The sequence below is a fragment of the Cebidichthys violaceus genome, unplaced genomic scaffold, assembly GCF_023349555.1.
Source record: "Cebidichthys violaceus isolate CVI_PGR_0920_01 unplaced genomic scaffold, fCebVio1.0.p SCAF_22, whole genome shotgun sequence".
NCBI lineage: Eukaryota > Metazoa > Chordata > Actinopteri > Perciformes > Stichaeidae > Cebidichthys > Cebidichthys violaceus.
In genome coordinates, this window is record NW_027176395.1 from 6167607 (window position 1) to 6193378 (window position 25772).

The window sequence follows — 25772 nt, forward strand, 5'->3', positions numbered from 1 at the left end:
ACGAATGCAGCGCTTTGCCAACGAGAGGGCGTCAAAGTGACCCGTCTCAGTTGAGCTTCACTCATGGAAAGACAGGCGAAGCATGCCTGTGAGAGGCTCTCTGCGGGTTGGATGTGCTCCTGCTCTAAGGAGATTTTTAAATGAGAGAAAAATTATATTGCAGACAAAATATAAAGTGGCACTTAGATCGCTGGATAGAAAAGGGATGTTCCCATGGTAATCCATGATTACATACAGCAGCGTTTAACCTAACGAAGTGCACGGCAATATATACATTATTAATTATTTATTTGTTCTAAAGCTGTAAGTGGGCTTAGAATAAAAACCTAACAGCGTGAGAGGAAAAACTGCTTCACTTGGAAAACAAGTTATTCTTTAAGTGGTTGATATCAACTCAAAAGTCTGTTTATCCAACAAACTCACAATGAAAGGACTCTGCCTACTGCTGTATCATTAAGGTTTACATTAACAGATGCAACCTGGGTCTACTTCAGAGAACAGCTGTTTTATGACTTTATGGGGATGTTGTATTACAAAAGCACCAAAAGGCAATTTTGGATTTAAAGGACAAACCTTTCTGATTGAACAATAAAACAACAACACTCACCTGGTTTGGATAATATATCACCATACAGTGATTTCAGTGTTTGCACTATGTATTTAATCATATCATAACAAACAGGCCTTGGACATGCGACTAGTCTTAAAAAGCATATTTCCTCATTCTACCCAGTCTCATACTCAGTGCATATTGATTTCTGTATTCTAATTTACAAGCACAGTAATGCAGCAGTTGGCAATTATTCAACTTGCTAAGTGTATCTACTGTGCATACACAGACGCATATGCTGTCAGTGATGAGGCTGCGTTTTTTTTTCCATTTATGGGACTGTAGAATTGAATAATTAGGTTAGAGGCCAGAGTAATCCTTTTTACTTACAGGGATTACAGCTGGTTCAATTAGAAGACAAAATGCGGCGGTGCTTTTGTCTCCAGCCAGCTGTCTCCATTGTGTGGGACAACTTTCATCATGACCGTGACAGTTACAATAAAGAATTGTCCACGCACACCCAGACTGTATCTACGTAAAGCATTATTTTGGTTCACGTATTTATACTTTTAAAACAAAGAAGAGATTGCATACTGCATAGAGTCACATCCAGTAAACCTTGTTAACTCTATGTCTTTTTTTATGCTTTAGTGACGCTCCGGTAATTCTTTCCGCTCACACACCACGGCTGTGATACTTTAATGTGCCGGCTTATGCGGGAGAGAATGTGCAGCGCAGCTTATATTAGCTATGTTATATATATCACTTGGTGTAATGTTCCTACTGTATGTCAAACTTTAGCATTAAAACTTTCCACCTTTGAGGCTTCCTTCCCCCGCATTTCACAAGCTGCAGATGAGCTTTAAGATGATAGTGCTCTAATGCTGCGCTTTAAATGACATAAAAAACGCTTTCCGCGGTAACGCATCGCTGCTCTTTGTCACACCGAGTGCTTCTGATGCCTACACTCATTGCATTGAGCGTCACGTTAATGCACCTCGCAATCCCGGCCATTTGGTGCGTATGTCGCTAATGTAAAGTAAATGAACATACTGTGAGTCCTGCTGCACATGTGTATGTGTGGGTAATGGACGGGGTGTGAGGGAATATTATAAGGGATCTGCGATGAGATACAGGGGTGTAATGCGTTACCCGTGACCGCTTCAGTCACCTCGCTTACTGCCGTTTACCACGGCCACATGCGGTCACGTTCCCCAATATGAGACATATCACATGTGTATGTGCTGACACTTTATGTATTTGTTCATGTAGCGATATACACAGACCGACAACACACACATCATTCAGACACACATCTTTTAGCCCTCCCCCCTTCCGCTCATCCCGTCTCTCTTTCACTGCTGACGGAGACACTTGGGATGCTGACATTTACCGAGAACGCTGACACTGTTTGATGAGTCAAGTCCTTTGCTGCCTGTCTTCAGAGGTCCTAAATATGCTTCCCTCAGGTATAGTTATATACTGTATGAAGAAATCTGAGGCAGATGGGGGGTGGGGGGGTAAAAAGCGTACCATGGAGTTCTTTATATGCATAGTGGTGAGAAGACTGCGTCTAGTATAGGTATATAAAAAACAATTATGAAATCATGGGAGGGAGGTAACCATACATTTACAAGAAGATTTTTTTTACTAAACCGTAGTGACGCTAGTTAACGCCAATTTAGTTGTGGCCAAAATAGTGTTATTATGGTAAGTCTTCCATGTTCTGTCTGTGTTCCTTAAATAAATACTAATGTAATTAATATATCTTGCAAATTTTGAAATTCAAAGAAAAGAAGCGTTGCAGTGTTGATTGACAAATAAATACCATAACAATAACTTAATCAAAGCAGAAGGATACATAACAATCAGTGGTTCCATCGGGGCAGTTAAGTTAAAAATAGCTATTCTACAGAGTCCAAATGATGACATCCCTGCATGTTTTCATGATTTCTCAGATCTTCTCAGACACAACCGTAATTATTGTAGGTGACTTCAATACTAATTATACAAAACTGTTCAAACATTACTACATTTCACAGACTGTGGTAACCATCTGAAACAGTTGAACACTATATGAGTGACATTGGTCTTGGTGATATCGATATATTTGGTGACTAAAAAACTCAAATATACATACTACTCACTCTATCAGAACTCCTTCTCCCGGATAAATTACTTCCTCACAATCAACTTGATCATATCAAAGACACAAAAAGTAGAAATGCATCACATTATTATTTCGGACCACGTTCCAGTAAAGTTTACCTTTATTCATGAAACCACCCTAAAAGCATGAACAAGATGGAGTTTCAAAAAATCATTGCTTGTAGATTCTTACAATACATACCTGAATAGAGGGTGGACATCCTTCTTTGAACTAAATGACTCTCCAACAACCTCACCCAGTGGAATTTTTGAAACGGCCAAGGCAGGGATGAGAGGATGATCTCATACTCCAACAAAGAACAGGAAGAGCACAAACTGGACAAATTGAATGGTATAGAACTAAGAATAAGATCCAAGAACTAACCGAAACAAATCTTAACAACATCATAAATAAAAAGACCCAGTGTGTCACATTTGCGTATGTGTAATCTAACAACAATAACCACATTCTTTGATAATATAGGTCTTCTCAAGTTACCAGAATCTCATGCAAACAGACCCATTATGCAAAATTACAGTGAGAAAGCACTTCAAGCCATGTCAAATGACAAAGCACTTGGATCAGATGGTTCACAATATTGCCACAATTCATTAAGATAATGAAATTTACAAATCCTCCAACATCCCTCCAGATATGAATTGCACTCATCTCAGTTGTACTCAAACCTAACAAGGATCCCACTCCCTGCTCCAGCTACCACCTCTTACCACTCATCAACACAAATATAAAAAGGATCAGTGAAGTACTATATTAGATTGGAGAAAGTCATCCATATATTAATTCACTCGGACCAAAATGGTTTCATCAAAGGTAGACAATCCTCAAATAATAACTTCATAAATATATAAAAAAAATCAAAAGAAATAATATGCAGAAAAAGCATTTGACCATAAAAGCTTGACCTTTTCATTTGCAACGTTAGATAGGTTTGGCTTTAGAGAGTAATTTCTTCACTGTGTCAACATTTTTTACAACTCCCCCACAGCATCAGCGATATCCAATGGAATAACCTCTCAACTTTTCACACTAAACCACAACACTTAGCAAGGGTGTCCACTCCCACCACTGTTATTTATCACAATCTATTGAACCCCTGGCAGCCACCATTCGCACAAGAATCACAAAGCACCGGAATCACCATTGCCAGTACAACCCATAAGGTCAGTTAATATGCAGACAATTTAATACTATTTACTGTGTACAAAACATCAGCATCACTAGCTGCAGTGTTTAAACTAATGGAGGAATCTCCTCCACCCTCCTTCTCCCATTAAATCAGGACCATTGGAAGGCACCAAAATGACCCTTCAACATCCCAACTGGTAACATTATCTGGGCATTGACATTTCCTCCAATCTTCCAGAGTTGTTCCACCTTAACTTCACCGCCATCCGTAAATCCACCAAAGATCACTTAAACCGATCACTTATTTACCCCTCTCCCTAGCAGGACGCAGTGCAACCATCGAATAGATAGTTGATCGAAATCAACTATCTATTCTCAATGATCACTGTCCGAACAATACCCAATTGTTTCATCAAAGGTATGATTCTATTGGAAAAACAAACAACCGAGAATTCAATTTACAACATAGCAGAACAACAAACAGCTTGGAGGTTTATATGCCCCCAAATTTCCTCCAATATTTCCTCTCTAATCAATTACAGTACATCATGAAATAGATTCACTCACCAAGACACATGGTTTGACATTGAACAATCAGAATGCAATGAACTTGAGAGATTTATGATTTCTCTGAGCGACGATACAAAAACAGCACAAGAGCACCTTCTCCCTCCTCAATCAAAGGAATTACTCACGTAGAACACCTGTTTGAAGGCATCATCATAAAGCAACATAAATTAACCCAGACATTTGATTTCACTCAAGAACAGTTTCTACAATATCCATAACTCAAAAACACACTCAGGAAAAATACATTATATCACACATAATAGCTTGCAACCTCCGATGGTAAAAGCCCTATTTACAATATCAGCATTCATGAAACAAATGGCAAAATTATACAGAGTTATCTCAATAACCAAAGACTCCATCACAACCACCCCCACCACAGATGGTGAAACCCTCAGGAAACAGATTTGCAATAGCATCTTCTCGAACCCCAGATTACTGCTCATTCAATACAAGATTGACTTAGGTCTGTTTGAATTTTAGCTTTTTAATAATTTCTTTGTTAGGTTTGATTGTTTTTCTTTTACTGCGTATACACCTTGTTTATAAATGTACAAATTTAATAAAAAATAAAATTAAAAAAGCAATAGAGTAGATGCATTAGCCATTGAGAATCGACTCCGAGCATGAACAATTCCTTTAGATGTGTCGCAACATTATAGCAAGGAAGCAGCTTTGAAGGGTTTCAAAGCCAGCGCTGATAGCTGCAGTGAGCTAGAGTTTAAAAGCTTGTTTCAGAGTTAATCAGATGCTTCTTGATAGAGAATTTGGTAAAGAAACAAACAAAAGGTTGTTTAAATTGTAGAAGCAACAGTATTTACTGGGGTAATTGATTTTTTCAATTAATAACGCAACGTGAAGAGGAAGAATCAACAGTGATAATGATACTGCAAGATTGTTTGGGCAGATTCTAAATAGTGCCTAGTTTAATGTCAAACTACGTGACAATGATTTGTTTTTTAGTTGGACATGGCTGCTATCTCTGCTTCTTCCTGTGAGCTATTTTAATACAAAGTTAAAAATTAAAAAAGCCTCATAAGTTTGAATCTACCCTCAGGTAAAGGGGCTCTTGTTAAATGACCACAGCTTACAAGGATGTTTTGTTTCCCTCCTGGCGAACCCTGTGCTGATGCCCTGACTACAGAATTGAACATGAAACATGTCAAAACACAGGATAAAAATTCAAGGGCGGGGGTTGGCAATTAGCGAGCTGACTGATGTTGGCGGATGGGTCTCCTTGCTTTTGTTATTGCCCCCCCCCCACTTCTTATGACATGAGCGTCAAGAGTAAAGAAATGTGGGGAGTTTGACTGAGCGAGTCTCCAAACGGCAGAGAAGGCGTAGGCGGACGGCAGCCTCAGACTACAAATGAGAGCGCACACACGCACCTTCTAATCCGCCACGCATGTAATGAGTGCGTCTCTGCTATACGCTCCCTTAAGACGACTCGCCATTCGCATGAACACACGCACGGACATGACGCGCATTCACTCCCACACACGGACCGCAACAGAGAGAGGCAAGATTTGATTGTGAGGCTCGTATGATTCCGATGCCCTTAAGAGAAGGCTCGCACAAGCAGCATGGAACATGCCTGTTGACAGTTGCTCTTTGCATTCGGACTTCCTACACATAAAAAACTAAGTACGGCCACGCTGTTAAAAGGCAGGCCGCCCATGTATACGACCACACACATCAGGTATTTACAGGACAAACTTTTGAGCTAAGTATTGTCCTGGCCTCTGTCACCATGTGGCTCTCAGTGTGAGGACCTGTGAGGCTAATTAAGGATTAGCACATGGAGCTGATTGTTACCCAGCCGTGTTTTGAACAACCTTCTTTCCCTTCTTACGGCCATCTCTCTCTCTCTCTCTCTCTCTCTCTCTCTCTCTCTCGCTCTCTCGCTCTCTCTCTCTCTCTCTCTCATGAGGGTGCCATCATTTGATTCTGCTGACTGTTTTCTGAATCTCTGCCTCTAATGGAGCACATTGACACAGGTTTGGGGAACACGATAAAGCTCTTGGCTGGCAGCCAAATGTGCACGTGTAGACCCTTTCGGTGCCGACGTCAGGGCTACGTCAGGGTGTTCGCTGGAGGTAAAACAAAGGACGGACTGGAGGCAAACACGGAGATCACCTCAGAGTAGTAGGCAAAAGTCACTTATCGAAAACGGCCCCTTGCTGTGTTGTCTGGTGCCAGAAACAAAAGAGCATGACGGGATATCAGTGAAACGCTTAGGTATGGAGTAAAAATGTTGCCAATAGTTTAGCTTAGTCTTCTTCAAAACCGTTGGAGTTACGGCCGAGCTCCCAGGAAGAGCTCTGTGACCAAAATACTTTTCTCCTTGGACTTCTATTAGGAAAGACGTCTGTTAATCAGCAGATCATTTTATTTTAATGCTAAATGAACAAAACTTGAATAGCCTTTATTCAAATCCTTGGGTCCTAAAAGTTGTAAAATGCACCAATCAGCTGACTCAAGAGTAATTTTCATTCCTCCGTTCATGTGAATGAGACTGGACCGAGAGCTGGGAGGCGGGTCTAAGGAAGCGCTGATGCGCTTACTCTTTAGGCCCCATGTATGCGGAAGATTGCAGGATCAAGTAGAAGGCAAAACTATTGGAGAGATGGGAGCAAAAAAACTACTAGACAGTGATAGAGATATAATAGTTTAGCCTTCTGCTAACAGTAGTCGCAGCCATGAGCCTTTGGTTGCAGTTATCAGAAGCAACAAAGTTAGCAACAGGTCCTCTCCATCTCTGACATGTTTAACCAACATTTTGGGTTGCTTTGCAGTGTAGGCAGCTGTTGCCAATGCTGGAATATCCACTTTTTCCGCAGGATAGTCATTGGCATCCAAAGATTTAAACACCCTCAATTTCACTTCTATTATAAATGCTTGGTTTCTCTGTCAGGTGTGAAAAAGGTGTCAGGTGTCTGGGCACCGAGTCAGCGTGTAGGGCTCGGTTAAAATGGTCCTGTTGGTTAATGTTTCTCAAGTTACACGAGTGTTCCTGGAGAGTGAGTCACTGTACAAAAATCAGAGAAAGTACCGTTTTCTTCAGCCACTATATTAAAATAAAACAAACAGCCAACAATACTTTCTAGCCAGCATTACAGAACATGTTTCTGCCTCCACCTACGCTCTGCCAACAAAAATACGCCGTCATGTCTCCTAACACAAAAGGGGTCGATACAGGACTCCGGCTCAGTGAACCTGAGCATGTTGCTGAGAACTTCCATAAACAAAGCTGATTCTAAGAGAAAGGTTAGTGCATCGTTATGGCTATCAGGCGTGAATGGACATGGACTTCTTCTTCATGGTTGCTCATTCTATTTATTCAAATCATTCAGGTTTCTTTTTTTTTCCCCCAGTGCAAGTTGAAATTCGGTCTACTGGTGTACAATACATGCATAAAACTTACCCTGTGATGCGCGGAAGCGTGTCAGTGGAGAAGAGGGCGAGTGGCGGTTTGTCCCGCTCTATGAGCCATATGGTGTATTGCCCACTTTGTTTGGGGTGGAGGAACACAGCCATGTCCAGGCTACAGGGGCCCTGCCCCCCCCACAGCCAGGGACTCAGCACCCAGGGCCCACCAAAGGCCGAGCTGTTCACCCAGAGGAACTGGCCTGAGGGAGAGAGAGAGAGACAAACCAAAAACTGTAGAACAGAGACATGGTGAAGCAGGAGGAAACACAGGACACTGGCTTAGAGGCTTGTCGATCTTGCTAAATGCAGATCAGTAGGAGCGAGAAAGCTTGAAAAATGATGAGCAATTACAAAGTCATGAACATGACGCGCTGTCACAGTACGTACGGAGTCCAGATGAGTGATGGGCTATGATTTCAAATAGTTCGGAGGCAATGGCTGAGAGCAGGCACTTGATGAAAATTCATGAAATAAATCTGCTTTGAAAAGGAGCAGGCAATGACAACCCTTGCCCCCTCCAAAAAAAAGAGTGGGTAGTGGGTGAAAAATCAAAGCAATTTTTTTTCTGGCTTTGATATGAAGTCCCATTTCACTTTCAAACCTATTGCATTCATTCAAGCAGGAAGTTCATCAGAAGCTGAAAGTTGTGTGTGTGTGTGGGGGGGGGAGCACAGAGAATCTCAACTTGAAAGGAGGAAAATCCATTTTTAATATGCTCAGTTAAGAAAAGTAGCATTGATGAGAGGAGGCTGAGACACTCAAAGAACAAAAATCTCGGGAAGCAATCAAGGTTTGCAAGGTTTGCGGTGTCAGGGTCGTGAGGTGGGGGTCAGATTAAAGTGGACTTCTCCAACTAGAAGGTACGTCAGCCGTTGCACTCACACAGCCTTTTTTGCTATTAGCTGTAAATGCAATTTGTATGTCGGTACTTATCAGACAGAGGAAGGACGGGGGAGGGGTGTACAAACTCCTGATGGTTGGCATGGTGAGCATATAATTGAATCAAGGTCTCTGATTCTGTCTTGGATAACACTGATCAGTGTCAATATATACAGTATGTACTGTATAATATAACTATATGTGCACATTTGCATGTTTAAAGTGAAATATGATTAACATATTATTAACATTATTCCACACACTTCTAAATTGTTTCTGCAGGTCTAAAATGTTTTCAGGGGACATATCATGTTCTTTTTCATGTTCAAAACACACTTATTTTATATATATTCTAATGAGCTGCATGTTGCATAGGAATGGGAGCCAAATCTGAATGGCTTGATGAATCACGTGTTACAGAAAAAACACCGGGTTGTGTTTTGTCAGTCTGTGAGTTGGTAGGCACGCCAGATACCCAAACGTATCTCACTCAAACTGAGGATCTGAGTATTTAATCAGGTGTCCCCTTTAAATGGCTGCAAGGGTAAAAACAGAGACAACATTCAATTTGAAACAAGAGTAAACAGAACTTTAGAAGTAGGTATGAGCAAGTTCCACTCCCTCCTTTCATCCGTTCACACTTTCCCTTATCCCCTGAGGTTGCTGAAAAACTGGCGAAGTCAGAGGCCTTCAAATTAGAGTTCTCCTGTTAAACTTAATTTTCTCTCCCTTCCACTTTTGCATGCACGCTACACAAAGGGTCCAGACAATTTGGCAAGGACAGACAGAGTGCTTACAACAAGTTTGCAATGCAGACTGCATGCATTTACTACACACCCAGCAGCGATTTGACTCGGCCTCCAAGAGCTTTGGGCTTGAAGGAAGAAACCTATTAACTCCCGTTTCCCAGTCCAAATGAGATGAAGAAATACCTGCTGGGGAGCAACTATCAGCAGGGTACAAATTATAACGCCAACTGCAAAGGATAGACTGTAATTCCATGAGTACATCTGGGCCTCGGCTTCACCTGTGAATACTGCTGCCTAACAGAGCCTGATGCCCTCATTTACTGCACCACGAAGCCTGGTTCAACCGACTGTTCGTCCCAATCTGCATGGCACAACAGGATCATTGGTGGGGGTTTACACAGTTCAGACAGAGATGATTTTAAAGCCAGCTTTGCATAAAAAAAGGAATGAAAATGAATTCTGTCTTTTAGATTAGTTTCCTTTAATATTGCCCCTACTGACGGCCTGTGGGGATACACTAGAGGTAGGTCCATCCAATAATCGATTCTGTATCAGGTCTTAAAACTGTATGAAATGATATCTTTTCAATTTTTAATGGAAAGTATGTTCACTAAAAATGAATAAGAGGCTCTCTTGCTGGAAGAGCAGTCAATAACCACTATTTCAGAGGAGCTTTTTTTTTTTGTAACCCACACCAGCACTTGTACTCCACTTGGCCTGTTTCACCACAGTTAATAGACTGTGTTGGAGGCAATTAAAAAAACAAACAGTGTTTATAAAATGGCACTGGCTTATTGCCCCTCTGAGGAAGAAGACAATCCCCCAAAAAAGGAGAAAAATTTCAATGCAAAGCGATAGTCGTATTCTGTATCATTGAATCAAGCTGGTAAACACTTTTCTCGCTCTCTGTGTGGTTGCAGATTCAATCAACTGAGGCTCTTGTTGACATAGCATACCAAATCAGGCCAACTGTTGATGAGAGCAGAATTCCCAGAGATAATAAAATTGCAGCTAAAGGCCTGGGAGACGGAGGAAAACAAGCCAATTGAATTGTATTCTCTGCCAAATCCTCTTATAACATTATGCATTTACCTAAGGCCAACACAAGCTTTTCGGGGTCCCAACAATTTGACTGCCTCACATTTCAATTTACAAACCATTCATTGGTGCCATATAGTGACAGCTTCCACTGTAGAGAGATGGAATAAAAGTATGTTCAGCATGCCGATAAGCAGCCTTCTTGAGATAGTGTGTTGTTGTTAGTAGGATTTTCTGACACAGGGATTTACAATTATAAACCTTCCATCGCAGATTTTTTTTGGCCACTTGGGGGCAGCGGAAACAAGTTGTAAATATGAAACATCTTCACCTGTTAGGTTAATATGCTTCATTACGCACCCAGCAGTTACAGAGCAACACAATTAGTTTGGAACCATGTTTGTGGTCTCCTGAGGAATGCAAGTCCAATATTCTCTCTCTTTAAGCAAGTTTTGGGTCTCTACCAACTCCGGAGGGAAATCGCTTTTCTAGCTGCCAAATGCTCCACTATGTTCACCAGCTAGTCTTTAACTCTGTCTGCCTGCTGTTTGATGCTGATCGAGAGTAAAGTGGGTTTTGAGAGGGTTTTTTTTAACCCAGTCGCCAGAAACAAATGTTGGCATTGTATATTTCTGCAATCCGTGGGATACATTGAATATCGACGTTTCTGAACAAAATAGATTTCATAAACCCGTTTCATATCAGCCTTGTATCATGCTTACCTAAACATACAATACCAAGTGGTTAACGTTGTGAAATGACTGGTTAGGTTTACGCAACAAAACTACTTTAGTAGTGGCTTACAAAGGATGTTAGGGTTAGAAAAAAATGTATTATACTGTGTTCAAATAACACTGTAACAACGTAACGTACCAACATAACGAACCAACGTAATGTAAAGGTCTCATGAGTGACTATCCTGTGCGTCTTTGAGCAATCCAATGCAACTCCCACCCACCTGTTGCAGACTTTCTTGTTTGATCTTTGTTAGAATCTGTGTGAAAGGTAGACTTGGTAGACAGGTAGAAATGATGAAAAACAACCAACAAAGATATTTGATTACGTTCGGCTTCACAGTTATATACATGGAATAATACACGTTGTTATTACACAAAACTTTCATTAACGGTTGTAGCGGACCCCTGCCGGACAATGGTGAATCGTACTGATGTTTCCAGAGGCCTTTATTTATGCTCAACCCTCATCCTTATTTTGATGAACACAAATTGACTTTTTTCTCTTTCTGACCAATCTCCAGAAAACACTGTAAGAACTACGGAATAGATTACATAAATGAGCTCTTACGAGTTTAAACATTCCTTAAATTACATTTAAATATGCATGGGAGCATTAATTAAACATTTTCTCACATATATACTTTTCAAAAGCACATGTAAAAACCGAAATCTAGCATTAGCTTAAAATTACAGCTTAGTCATTTAGCTATCCCTGTTAAGCTAACATTAGCATCTAGTTAAGCAGTAATACATCAAACACACAATACCTTGTTCCCGTTCCAGCTAGGTGCTTAACCGTTAATTAATAAACTCTTATTGCAAAGGAATATTTTATAACACTTTTCTTTTAGTCTGCACCGTCAATTATCTTACTTTTCTAAATTCGAAGTCAAGCTACTATACTCTCTGACGTGATTTGGATCTACTTCCGGTTTCGCCAGAAGGACTTCAAAATTAAGGACCCAAAACATAAAAAGGGCACTTCCAAAATAAAAGCCAGCAGGAAGTGATTAACTTAGGTAACAAAGGAAAAGGTTTGTAGAAAATATTCACCTTACACGAACAGAACCTCTTAATTAAGAGTCATTTACAACGGCCGCTTGATGTATAGAACATTGCTTGCTCGCTTGTTATAATACTTCACTTGCTCTGACCAAAGGCAAAAACATTGTCAATTAACGTATGCGTGGTGGAAACGTACTATGCCAACAATTTTCCTGCCGACTGGAGCAACAACAGCCAACAGCCAAACAATGGACTGAAACTCACTATAAAATCTGTAAAGCCGAGAGAAGCTGCAGATTCAGGTGATAATTCTCTGTAGGTCATCATTACAAGAACCCGTCACAATGTTGTCACATTGTCATTTGATACATTGTTATCATCAATAAGTATCGATTATAGCAGCCTTAAATCATTGAGTGGGTGAATAACTTTTTGCAGTTTTTAAACTATTGATATTACGATTAATGAATAATCTATCATCATATTTCTCTACACTGCAGACCCACAGCCTTGTTTGATAAATTTGAGGCCTTTTCACTTTGCACTGTAAAGAACATAGTTGATAAACTAAAGCCTACATAAAGTCCTGCCCGACAACAGTCTTGGTCCCACTATCTTATACATAACTCTCTTTCCACTGTCTGTGTTCCCTCCTGACTCAAACAAGCAGTAATGCAGACACTGCTCAAGACATTCTTGCCTTAATCATCTGCAGTTAACATTTAAAAATCTCTAAATTACCCTTTTTGTCCAACAAAAATTAGAGAAGGTTGTTTACTTAGAGTTGATTTGATTTATGAATAATAGTGATATATGTTTGACCCATTTAGATCAGGTTTCCATTCAGGTCACAAACAACAACTTTTTACTTAAAGCTGATACTGGCGATTGTTGAATTCGATTTTTTTTCTTGGTTTGAGCTCCGCAATCAACAGTGTTTATCACTCGATTCATTTGGTAGAGAGGGTCATCTGGCAACTGCAAGGTCGGCGGTTCGATCCTTGGCTGCTACGAGTCCTGTGCCAAAGTGTCCCTGAGCAAGACACTAAACCTCTAACCGCTCCCCAGGTGGTTCTCAGCAGCCCACTGCTCATAATATGCTAGGGATGGGTTAAATGCAGAGGTCAAATTTGATGTATATGTAAATGTATAATGACGACTATAATAAAGTTTCAGTTTTTTAAGTTTGTACTGCCTTGAATAGTGGGTTGGCATCAGGGACACTGTTCTAGACTTGTTCAATTCTTATTTATCAAACAGAAATTTCTCAGTAATGGTTGGTGAGGCCTCCTCTTACCTGTGGTGTTCCCCAAGGTTCCATCCTTGGCCTCTTGTTAAATATACTTGTTGCCACTGGGACATATCATACATAAATACAATATTCAATACCATTGTTATGCAGATGACTCACAATTTGTCCCATTAGAAAACTGTGAAGTTGGCCAAATTCATCAGTTATTATCTGTCTGTCCAAAATATAGTGCTGGATGTCCCAAAACTTTCTCCAACTAAATGAAAACGAATCAGATATAATTCTCTTTTGTCCCCAGAGGTCCATCCCTGTTTAGAAAAACTTCTTGTCCACTAATGTTAAATGTACTTTTTAGAATTGATTTGATGAGTTTACTTTTAAAACACTTTATGCCTCAGCTCCCAGTTACATTGCTGCATTTCTGCATTTCTGCTCCAATGTGAGCCAGAGCCTTAGATCTTATGGGAGGGCTCTGCTGGCTGATCCTAAGTCCCGGCTCAAAACTAACGGTTACCAAGCTTTTGCAGTCAGGGCCCCTCGGCTCTGGAAGTCCTGAGGATCTGAGACTTAGAGTAAGTACTTACAGTAACATCTTTTCAAAGATTCAAGGATTATTTATTGTCATTCTGCAACACAGGATGTGGAAACAGAAAACAAAAACAGTAGTGCATTCCTGCAGTGCATTTAAAAAATGTTTTTGCAACATAACTAATGTAAACAACAGCAACAAAAACAATTCTTTGGGCAGATAATATCGCCAGCATCAGTGAAAAGCCAAGTCCACCTTCTCGTGTACCACAGGAGTCCTGCACTCTGTCCTGCAGTCCACCCATTAAGTGCAGCTTGATCCAGGATTCCACAGTGTGGCCAGGTCTCTGTAAAGATGTGATCACAACAGTCACTGACCTCCCATTGCGGGGTTAGCCTGAAGTCTTATTTCATCCATCCTATTTCTCTGAGAACGGACATCAGATAAGGGCAGACTGGGTAGCAGAGCAGCCCTAGTTCCTAGCTGGACTTCTTCAGTTCCCATCTCGGTTCTCCTCCTGGGGCGGTCGACTACTCTTTCGGTGCCGTTTGGTCCGGCTGGGTGGTCAGGAAGATGGCATGAGCGGTAATCGTCATAAAATCCGCTGCACATTATCCAATCCCCAAGCTTCCTTTTACATTGTTGATGAGTGAGACATTGAATGAGACATTGTTGATCGGTAATTAATTCCCATTTGAATTGTATAGTTGTAATTGTCTGATCTTATTTCATTGCAGCAGGGTTTGTATGATAATTGTTTGTTGAAGCCAAATTCAATGATAATAGACACACCAACTGATAGAATATGAAACAATGCAAATAGTCCAATTAAATGCCTCCTCCCTGACCCTGACTCAGTAAGAAGCAAAGAAAAAATCAGTATGACAAACCGATTTGCTCCTGGTTATTTACAAAGGCAGTGACCAGGTATTTGAAGGAGCCGCTTACTAATGGTGCAGCCAGTTTCCCCACAGAGGACTGATGTAAAATCAATACATGAAAAATGTGTTGATGCTTGCCTTAAAAATTCATACACAAAAAAATGTAGAATAGCTAGGATGTTTGCCCTCAGTTTGTCAATTACCTTATATGGTAGTAGCACCGAACAATATCCCACCCATGCCACATCTTATGCACTGCACTTGTGTATCATGACTTATCAGTAGGGGAAGCTTGCAGGGCTTGAGATTTAATGTCAGATCAGACTGCATTTAGAATGTTCAGGGGTTAATCCGCTATGCATATTGTAAAATAACTTTTTTGACTTTTAAATGTACCATAGCAGGAGAGCCAGTGCATGTACAGATAACAGCGACAAGGCAAGGTGTTCGGATAAGTAATGAAAGAAGTACAAGCAAATTGTGCATAATTACTGAATAATATTAAATACTGTCAAAAAAAAGAAAAACTACTAATCTGATTAGCTGTACAAAAAAAACAAGCAAATGTTTTACAGAGGTGTGAATGCATCTCACAAAGCAGAGCAACCATTACATGGAACAGTGCATACAAAGCATATTAAACATCTGGAGAACTAAACACACCACAATTTATCTCTGATTCAGATGAGTGATTTCACATGCTTTTAATGTTAAAAAATAATGGAATGCTTTATTGCAAGAATTTATTGTGATACAGAGGTGGGAAATGGTGTCTCCACCACCTTCGTGATTAATGTGCAGATATACAAATTGAGTGAGATCAAAATTAGGGATTTTGATTTCAAATTGCATTTGGATATGGCCTCATTGTCCATGATACCACAATTATGTGAAGACAGATAATTCATTAATTTACACTCTTTCTTCAGAGAAAAGTTTGACGCTTTTTAAATTCTTTCTCACTAAAGAAGAAACAAAGATTCAGATTGTAAAGGAAACCATCTGGGAATAGACTATACGGCCACAATTCTAATGTGGTTGATTGAACGTGTGTTAAGACTTCAGACACATTTAATAGTTCAGCGCTGCATAACTAGAAAACAGAGGAAAGCCTTGGTAACCACTGGAGACATGAATATTATTGTTTCGCTCTTCTGTCTCAAGGACAAGTCCCATGGCCGCTGATTTGTTCCGACGTTGTTTTTTTTTATAATTCTCCATGTAGCATTACAAAGTGAACTGACAATGACTCGCAATTACACGCAGGCTTGAATGTAAGCTGGGGAATGTCAATAAGATGGGGCTTCTTTGTTTTCCATGAATGTTGGAATCTCCGTTAGCGAGCCATTGTTTATCTCTACGTTTCTCACATATAGCAGTGCAGACAAGACACTGAGGGTCAGAGCTCTCAGTAATGACGCTCCCTCCCTTTAACATGTGCAGCAGCAACAGAATGCGTTCTCAAGTGGGGGTGCATCCAGTTTTGGATGACGCAATGGGGCAGAAGGTCTGGAACAACAGAATGTCTTGAACTTGCTTTATGATTCAGTGCACTATAGTAGCAGCTTGAATGGTTTATTTTCTGTGCCCTCAGTTCTGATTTAAGCGGGTATGTTTGCTCAAAGGGTTTGTGTTTTTTTTCATAGTGCCGCTTCAGATTGCTTTTAATAATGGCTTCGATCTCAAAACATATGAGAAATACTTGCTTTGAACTCATTGTGGGAAGAATTCAATTGTCCATCCGATGTTGATTAAAAGCTCTGTTTTCGCAGTATACTTTTTTTTTCTTTTTAGGGCGCGCCATGTGTGCAATACTCAATAGAAGGCAGGGATTTAATTGGCTGAGCAGGACCACGTGTGAGGATTTACAACACATGCAATTGGTCTGTGAGCTTCCTGGGCCTCAAAACCAGTTCTGTATCCATCAATATGATGCACTTTCAGAGCAAAATGAAGAGACTAAATCCAGGAAGAACTTGTGAACAAATTAATCATAAACACATTGGTTGTATAGATATGAATGGTGATACAAATCTTGGTTAGCAAGACAGGGTCAATGATTCAAAATGTGTCGGCCGGGTTGCCGACATTGAAGTCGACCCATGTCGTACTGATGACAGTCGCGCCAGAAACCCAATTCTCCAGGCAGAAAGAGAGGGCGCATTAAGAAACCAAGACCACGACCACTGGAAGCAGCAAAGGGTGCTATGAAGTTCACGACCAGAGCTGTGAGTCACCTTCACTCCGTGTTTACCAAGCTGAACTAGAGCCCGTCGCGGAAATGTGCCCATCAATGGCCAGCCAGCGCCGAGGAAAGGTCCAACGAGGGGATTTTCATACGTTGAGAGCTTATCCCTGACGACTGGGGGCCTACTTAGACTATGGTGAGCCTATCTAGACTGTGCTGGGCCTATCTAGATTGTGGTGGGTTGGATCAGACTGTGGTGGGTAAGATTAGACTGTGGTAGGTCAATTTAGACTGTGGTGGGCCTTCCTAGACTGTGGTGGGTCGGATTACGCTGTGGTGGGCCTTCCTAGACTGTGGTGGGTCGGATTACACTGTGGTGGGCCTTCTTAGACTGTGGTGGGTCGAATTAGACTGTGGTGGGCCTTCCTAGACTGTGGTGGGTCAGATTACACTGTGGTGGGCCTTCCTAGACTGTGGTGGGTCGAATTAGACTGTGGTGGGTCGAATTAGACTGTGGTGGGCCTTCCTAGACTGTGGTGGGTCGGATTACACTGTGGTGGGCCTTCCTAGTCTGTGGTGGGTCGGATTACACTGTGGTGGGCCTTCCTAGTCTGTGGTGGGTCGGATTACACTGTGGTGGGCCTTCCTAGTCTGTGGTGGGTCGGATTACACTGTGGTGGGCCTTCCTAGTCTGTGGTGGGTCGGATTACACTGTGGTGGGCCTTCCTAGACTGTGGTGGGTCGAATTAGACTGTGGTGGGTCGGATTACACTGTGGTGGGCCTTCCTAGTCTGTGGTGGGTTGGATTAGACTGTGGTGGTCCTACCTAGACTGTGGTACCTAGACATGTTAGACTCAAAAGGCTTAGAGATTATGGGCAACATTTTTAATACCGTAATACCTGGTTTAGCCATTACCAGTGGGGGATAAAAAGTCTCGTTGTCACCCCCTATTTTGCCGCAATTGAACCTGTGTATTCACTTGTAACACAGCATTTTCCATACACCATATTTCTGTTTACTCTTTAAAGTTCACCCATTCAAACTGACGCTGTGGCGTTGATCATATTGATTTGAAAATGTAATTTATGTTGGAATCTCTACAGCCCTCCAACATGACTACTAAAGCTGTAACAAAGTTTGAATGGCTGCAGTGTTTGTTTGTTGTGCAGTAGTCCCAGGAATTCTGCCAATGTGCCAATCATGTTAATTCTAGTAATTTCTGCTGGTGAGTGTTTCCTTTTCTTAAGAATATCTGGACCACCGGTTTGATTGATTCATTTTTGTTGTTGTTGTTGTTGTTGTTGTTGTCAGTGACTGAACAGCTGGAGATCGGATGTTGTTGTGGCCTTGCTGAGCGCTGACAAAAAGATCTCAATGTCAGCAGCAACATTACCGCAGAGCAGGAGAGTAGAGGACACCGAGCGAGCACCAAAGTTCAGCAGGGTGCTGAGCATGACTGAGCTGCAAGCAAATAATAAGGGCCCTACAGTCAACAAATACCAACAACATCTATGCATAACAATAATACAATATTAGCAGTGCAGAGAACAAAATATCTATTGTTGATTTTGTCCAAAACAATCTCTCTGGAAATCTGTGCTTGGAGGTAAAACTGTTACTTGACCAACATCACACCCGTGCTTTCAACGCATTATGTGTACTAAACGGCAAAAGGAGAAGAAACGGATTAAAAAATGTAAATAACCGACTACAATACAATTACTGTTAATTTCATTATTGCAGCAAACGAGGAAATCAGAATTCCTTGGCAGAAATTCAACAATGACCCAGTTGACTTTGTGTAGTTGCACTGTAATTATCACTTCATTGCAAAAATGCAAAGAAAATGTTTTGCGATAAATTACAAAAAAGTGTTGGTGGTGACTCAAAACCACCAGCATAACAAAATGAGGACCACTTACCATACTGATAGTGGCGTAAGAGACAAAAATGTGAAATGTGATTGGTTTGTCGTTTGGTCATGTCTTTGTTCTACTTTGAGGCACCAACTATACTTAATGTATTTAGTATTCAATGAGCTGTCTGGACGGCATTGTTTGCAGTACGTTCCCCTCTGTGATCCCATTATTAATGACCAAGAAGTCGGTATCTGGTTTAATGACACTAATGAATTAGACTGCACAATAAACCGGCGATGTAAAGCTCCACCACTTCACATGTCAGACAGGCCACAGTCCTCTGCTAATTATCCTGGTTATAATTAACCAAATGTTCAAGCTGTCCCTTCTATGTTCTCATGCCATGAGTCACTTTCATGAGCCATTGTTTCTTTCACGCTTGTCAACCAAATATGTAAAGGCAATAAGATCTACATAATTTCTTTTTCGATTTTTTAAGCAATGTTTGTCGAAGAATTTATTTAGTAGAATGAGGATATCATTTCAGGGGATGAAACAAACTAGGTCAAGCAGGTGTGAGATAACTGACATGAATTGGAACTCCTCTTCAGAATTCACATATATAGATAGATCTCTATCTATCTATCTATCTATCTATCTATCTATCTATATATATAGATATATATATATATATATATCTATATATATATATCTATATATAGATATATCTATATATATATACACAGATAGATAGATCTATCTATCTATATCTATATAGATCTAGATATCTATATCTATATAGATCTATCTATCTATATCTATATAGATCTATCTATCTATCTATATAGATCTATCTATCTATATATATAGATCTATCTATCTATATAGATCTATCTATCTATATCTATATAGATCTATCTATCTATATCTATATAGATCTATCTATATATCTATATAGATCTATCTATCTATATATATATAAATCTATCTATATATATATATATAAATCTATCTATATATACAGATAGATAGATAGATAGATAGATAGATAGATAGATAGATAGATAGATAGATAGATCTATATAGATAGATATATCGATCTATCAAATCTCTATCGATCGATCGATAGATAGATAGTTATATATAAACTGAGACCAGTTATACAATTGCCTTTTGTCTTGGTATTATATGGGCTAATGTTTTACTAATACAACATTAATGATGTTGTTTGTGAGTATTTAAAGAAAAAACAAAAGAATATTCATCAATTCTGATAATTGTTTAAGTTGTAACAATTCACCTAATTACCTAAACCGAAAAAGGGAAAAGTACAAACGCTAAAATTAAGGGCACAGGCGGATCTGAATTAGTTGGTTTATAGAATCTATATCTGCCTGAATAACCTGGTATTATTATTATTATTATTATTAACCTATTATTCCCTATACGAATAGACCACACCAGACACCAAAGAAACCACACACCCAGGTAAACGTAAAACAATATATTAATATAACTCAAAATTCACTCGGTATACAAAATACACAACCAAAAATAACCGTGAGGCTCTTGCCGTACTTCGGCACAATAAACTAAGCATTCACAAACGATCCCCCCAAACCCCGTGTCCCATTAGTTCTGTAAGTTCCTTAAGTAATGAAAAATAGTCCGTTGACAAAAAAAACAATCCCTGAGGAAAAGTCAATAACCGGCGGATGCGTGGCGAGACGCCGCGGTCCCTGTATCCGCCGAACTCGCGCTACCTCACCACAGCTCGTCCCGATGTGGCCCTCTGTGCTGTTCCCGGCAGAGACTCCAGCCTGTTAATCCCTTACAGCTTTCTTCGGATCCTTGGCTGAGCAAATGCCGGCAAACCGTGCTTTCCGGAGACCAGTGAACGGAGCTCGCTTCCTCCTGTGTGCGCGCACAATCTTCCCTCGCGTCACTTCCCCCCGACACAATTTATACAAAACACCGGTGAACACAATTACACCAATAACAGATCCTATTTATATCCTGTGTCATAAATACTGGCAACTGATAAGATTACATTACTTTATGTAGGTGAAGGTACGTAACCCACAGGTTCCCCATTTACATTTGCTGTAACTAGCAGGCAGACTTCTGGCAATCATTACAAAGTTTTGATCATTTCAAAGGGCTTTTGTTTTGAAAATTCTATTACTGCAGAATATATCTATTGCTGCAACCCTTGCTGGAACAATTGCTCAGTGATTCAAGTGATTTATGAGAAATACAGGTGTTGATGTTCATTAGGGCCATTCTATTATATACTTAATATTAAAACGGCATTCATCTCAATCTATTGTGCATTGTACATGCAAAATTCTGCCTTTGAATGATGACTGAGATAACTCTATTGCAAATAAATATTATTTGAGTCTCAACATCGAAATCCTAGATTTCTGATGCAGTTAAATACTACATCAACAGACAATGTTCCGACACCCAACCACTCAAAATTGTTTAATCCTAGTCGTATCAATTCTTGTGTTGACGATGCCGGTCTGTGCTCGATTCATTAATCACTTCCCTTGAAAAATACAGAAAACAAAAACAATGGATCAAAAGAACTGTTGCATCATGGTTTTCATCCTTCAAATGCATCTACATTTAGAGATTTTGTCTCTGTCAAAAGATTTAACAATTCATCTGTAAGCCAGATAACAAATACATTGTTGATTGTTGTACATTGAGAGCAGACAAACTCAACCCCCCCCCCCAACACATTCACAATCCCAACAAACGCTGTGCATCGGCATACCGAGGGGCACCGACCCAGCATCGTTATCGTTTTCCCCCTACGTCTGGGAGAACAGACGGGCAGCTGAGTTCTGGATGTATTGTAGTTTGTTGAAGATTTTGTACAGGATGCTGTTGCAGTAATCCAGTCGAGGTGATGAAAGCGCGCATGAGTGTTTCAGCGGCTGAGGAGAAGCGGTAGGGGCGTAGACGGGCACTTTCTAACATTAAGTCTGACAAAGTGAAGTGCAGTTTGACTGCATAGAGCCGGTTCAGACATCTACATAGATTTAAAATCTGAGTGGATACTGTTGCATGAGACGTGCAAGTAAAAGAAATAAACCTGTGCCATGCGCTTGCGGCCTTGACGGGGCAATCGTGGCTCGCGTTCATTCAAATACACATTACAGCAATGGTTGTCAGAGGACTCAATCTGCACTCTGCTTAGTGCACATTTCTAGTTTTGCTTTGTTTCTATTTGTGCAGACCAGAGAGAGACGGGAGATGGACACGGGGACATGGGGGTTGAGGTGGTAGACTGTCAACACTGTGTTACTCTGCCGGTGCCAAGTGAAAGTAAACAAGCAAGTCAACAAAGAGCTTTAGCCGCGATTTAAAGAGGGTTAGTGGTGGACTTCAGCCTGAGGGACAGATTGTCTAGGCCCAGCATGCTGACTGATTAAGTGTGCTTGTTTATAGATAGAGCCGATACCAAACGCTGCCCAAAGGGTCTCTCCTAAATGAGCGAGTGATGCCACAGGCCAATCCGCTAAAGCTGTCGGCCCCTGCCGAGCTGGGTTCTTTTGCAACAGGGGCTCCGGAGAAATGCGGATGGCGGCTAATCGTAAGTGGATGGTTCTGTAATTGTTTACTTTCATATGTATTTACCACCGTCAGAAGCAACTGCTGTCAGTACCAATACAGCAGGTTTTGCCTTGTCACAGGCTCCCACTGTTTTGTAAAATCCATGAACATCTTGCAGCCTCGACAAACCTCTCTTCATTCAAAACATGCACTGCGTGTTTTTCCACTAACAATTCCATTAGGCAACCAAGCGTGCGGTTACCTGGGAATACCTCGTTTTCATTTTCTCCATTGGCAATATCTTCATATTATATTCTCCCTCATTTGATTTTTGTTTTTTTCATACAATGCAACAGCATAGCTTGTGATATTATTATGAAGTTACAAACTCTGCCAAAAGGCAGAAAAAAAAAACACTCGCCGAGAGCTGGGGTTCCCAGCGGCGGCCTGTTTGAGCATTCAAAGCAAACACGACCAGCAGTCTCTGCAGGTGGGGAGCCACCGGAGCCGCTTGAACAGACACGGCTGCGTGCATATAGACCACAGTGCAGGGTCCTTTGTGACTCAGGGCCGAGGACTGCAGCACAGACCTTTCACACCCTCATGTATGCAAATGAACACTAAGCAGTGATTTCTTTTTCCTCCTGTCCATACTTTCTTATCTGGTCTGAACCAACAAGTCCACTCCTCCAGCTTCTACGCTATTATCTTTTTCTTCCAACACTGCATCATGCGATTCAGAAATACTGATTTGATCTCGAGCCGTGCTGTCAGTCTGGAGAAGCTGCGTTGTCCGTCACAAAGCAAAGGAAATGTATGTCTTATTAAAAAAAATGTTTTAATAGTCTGCAAGACTTGAGGTGCATAACACGGACTCCTGCAGGAGGTGATGTTGGAAGAAGGGGTCCAGAAAATTAAATTTGACAAATTGGATTAAGTGTTTAACTGATTTTGCAACACTTTATTTTGTTAGACAAAAACAGGTATATATATATCTTCACTATTAACACTCAGTGCCCAGAGTCAATAGTCCATCAATGCTGATTACACAAATAAAATCATCAATAGCAATTAAGACAAAAATGACTCCAATACCTCAATATGAGTATATTTATTCTATTTTGTTTTATCATGGAGCTAATTGGAGCTCGTCAACTCAACCAACATAAATAACATGTTTTTATCAACTCAAATTAACTAAAAATAAAAATGCCTGAAAAAGCATCAAGTCAAAACATTCCTATATATCGCTGACTGAAAAAAAATCAAAGCCCAGATCAACACGAATTCACACCTCCAAGCTTCTGAACAGAAGAGTTTATTTGACAAGAGCTCATCCTGGCTAAGCACCAGCACCTACACTGAATATGGATAACCTCGGTCCACAAATACTGGAAGCCTTTCCGGGCTTCAGACACCCTTGTCGGAGAGATCTCTCCGTCACGTTCATTGTTTTGAGAGGGTGAAGTTGGTATTTTAGAGCTGTCAGAGTTTGCCTTTTTCACAGACAAAAATTCTACAAAATGATTGCTACTTTCTGGGGTGTGCCATGTACTCTTGTCCATGTCTGTGAGAAAGTCAAAACAACAAACATTTCCTTTCAGTGGGAAGGTCATGAAAGCACAGACAGACGAACTCGCCCAGAAATGAGCCAGAACCAAAGTCTGAAAGTGTGTTCAAATAGTTAAAAAAATCATTAAAAGGAACACTGGACACTGAAAGAAGAAAAAAAGAGAAAGAGAAAACTTCAGAGGGTGCGTTGAGGGTATGGGCGGGACCGGTTTGCGTGAGTTACTGGTCTTGCCTGGCAAGCGGGCTCAAGATCCAACAGCTGAGGGAAATATATAAAGAACTGGGACACGTTACTGCCTTTGTAGTCGAGACAAAAAGGAATGAATACATAAATTAGTAGATCCTCTGAGCGGAAAAAAGGCACCCCAGTGTTCATGAAAATAAAAATAAATAAATAAAACATCCCTCTCAGCAACAGAGAAACTAGTAAGCATGATGTCTGTGGGGAGGTAGATAAGATAGCTTGTTGATTACTCCCTGAGCAAACGCCGATGGTATCTCCTTGAACTCCTTGAGGCTTGGATATTATCCGATTATGGAACATTAGAGGGAGATGGTTGTAATCACTCCATTAAGGACTTTGCTATTTGTCTTCCGCCCTTTGTCTTTCTTATCCGTCTTTCAACTATTCTTGTCTGTTTCCGTAGAAACGGGGGTAAGTGTCCAGCGTCCGTCTACATTACTGTGTGCATGCTTAATTAATTCATTGTATGAATGTGTTTGCCCGAGTGCATGGGAGCGCCGCACTTCTTCCTCTGTGTTGGTTTTTACGGGTATGTTTTACGGTCTATGATGGCTGACAAGGGACCGGCTATAGACTGAGGGGGAGGCCAGCCAGCAGCCCTTTCGGCTATCTGAGAGGAGACGACGGATCGCAATCCACTGGGGGGAAAGTCAACACTTACCTCCTCCCTGCCAACACTTCCTGCCTGGCCCTGCTGGAGGGGAAAAATCCCAAAGCCGCTCTCAAACAAGTAGCCTGGCAGCAGCGCCCCAGCATGGGGCCGCCCAGGTGGAGAATCTGTGCGCTGGCATTGCAGGAAGCTGTATGGAGTCTGTTCAAACGACAGCATGTGTGTCTACTACCTGTGTGCCTGGGCAGAGATATGCAATGCGATCGGAATAGAAGAAAACTTGAAACTATCATTTATAATGACTAAAAGTGTGTGCTCTATTTTCAATGATAAGAAATATGGGTTTATATGATGCCCATTGTCCATAACACATTATAAACATGCTTATAATGCACCATAATATGCCAATAGCACTTTAAGGTATAGTTATAACCACTGATAAATATTCATAATGTTTTTTAACAACAACACATTATAAAGCATTTCGTAATGACATATAAGGTCAAGTAGTGTCATAGTGTATTATAATTCCCATAGTTGTAATACATCACAGTCTTTTTATAATCCGTTATAATTCGTTATATGTGATTATAAGTTACTCTAACCTGCCATTGTAATATATGCAACAACGACATGCAACACTTTATGAAATTCATTTTTACCATCAAACAATGATCATTTAGATCAACTTGTAATCACATTGTAACGCATTATTAGAATAAAATATGCTGTGACCTGTCTGTTGTCTTATTGTGTTTAAAGTCTTTTGTAGGGGTTTGTGGCAAAACAGATTATTTTGACAGTAGAAAAAAAAGA

The 25772-nt window shown here is 40.6% G+C and overlaps 1 protein-coding gene across 2 annotated transcripts in view; it reads right to left on the reverse strand.

Annotated features, from left to right (window-relative positions):
• alk (ALK receptor tyrosine kinase) overlaps positions 1–25772 on the reverse strand; it is a 365563-nt gene that overhangs the window by 131500 nt on the left and 208291 nt on the right. For both annotated transcript variants that reach the window (XM_068717693.1, XM_068717694.1), the window contains exon 4: positions 7840–8044. In XM_068717693.1, coding sequence (XP_068573794.1) covers positions 7840–8044 — 205 coding nt within the window. The remainder of the gene's footprint in view (positions 1–7839; positions 8045–25772) is intronic.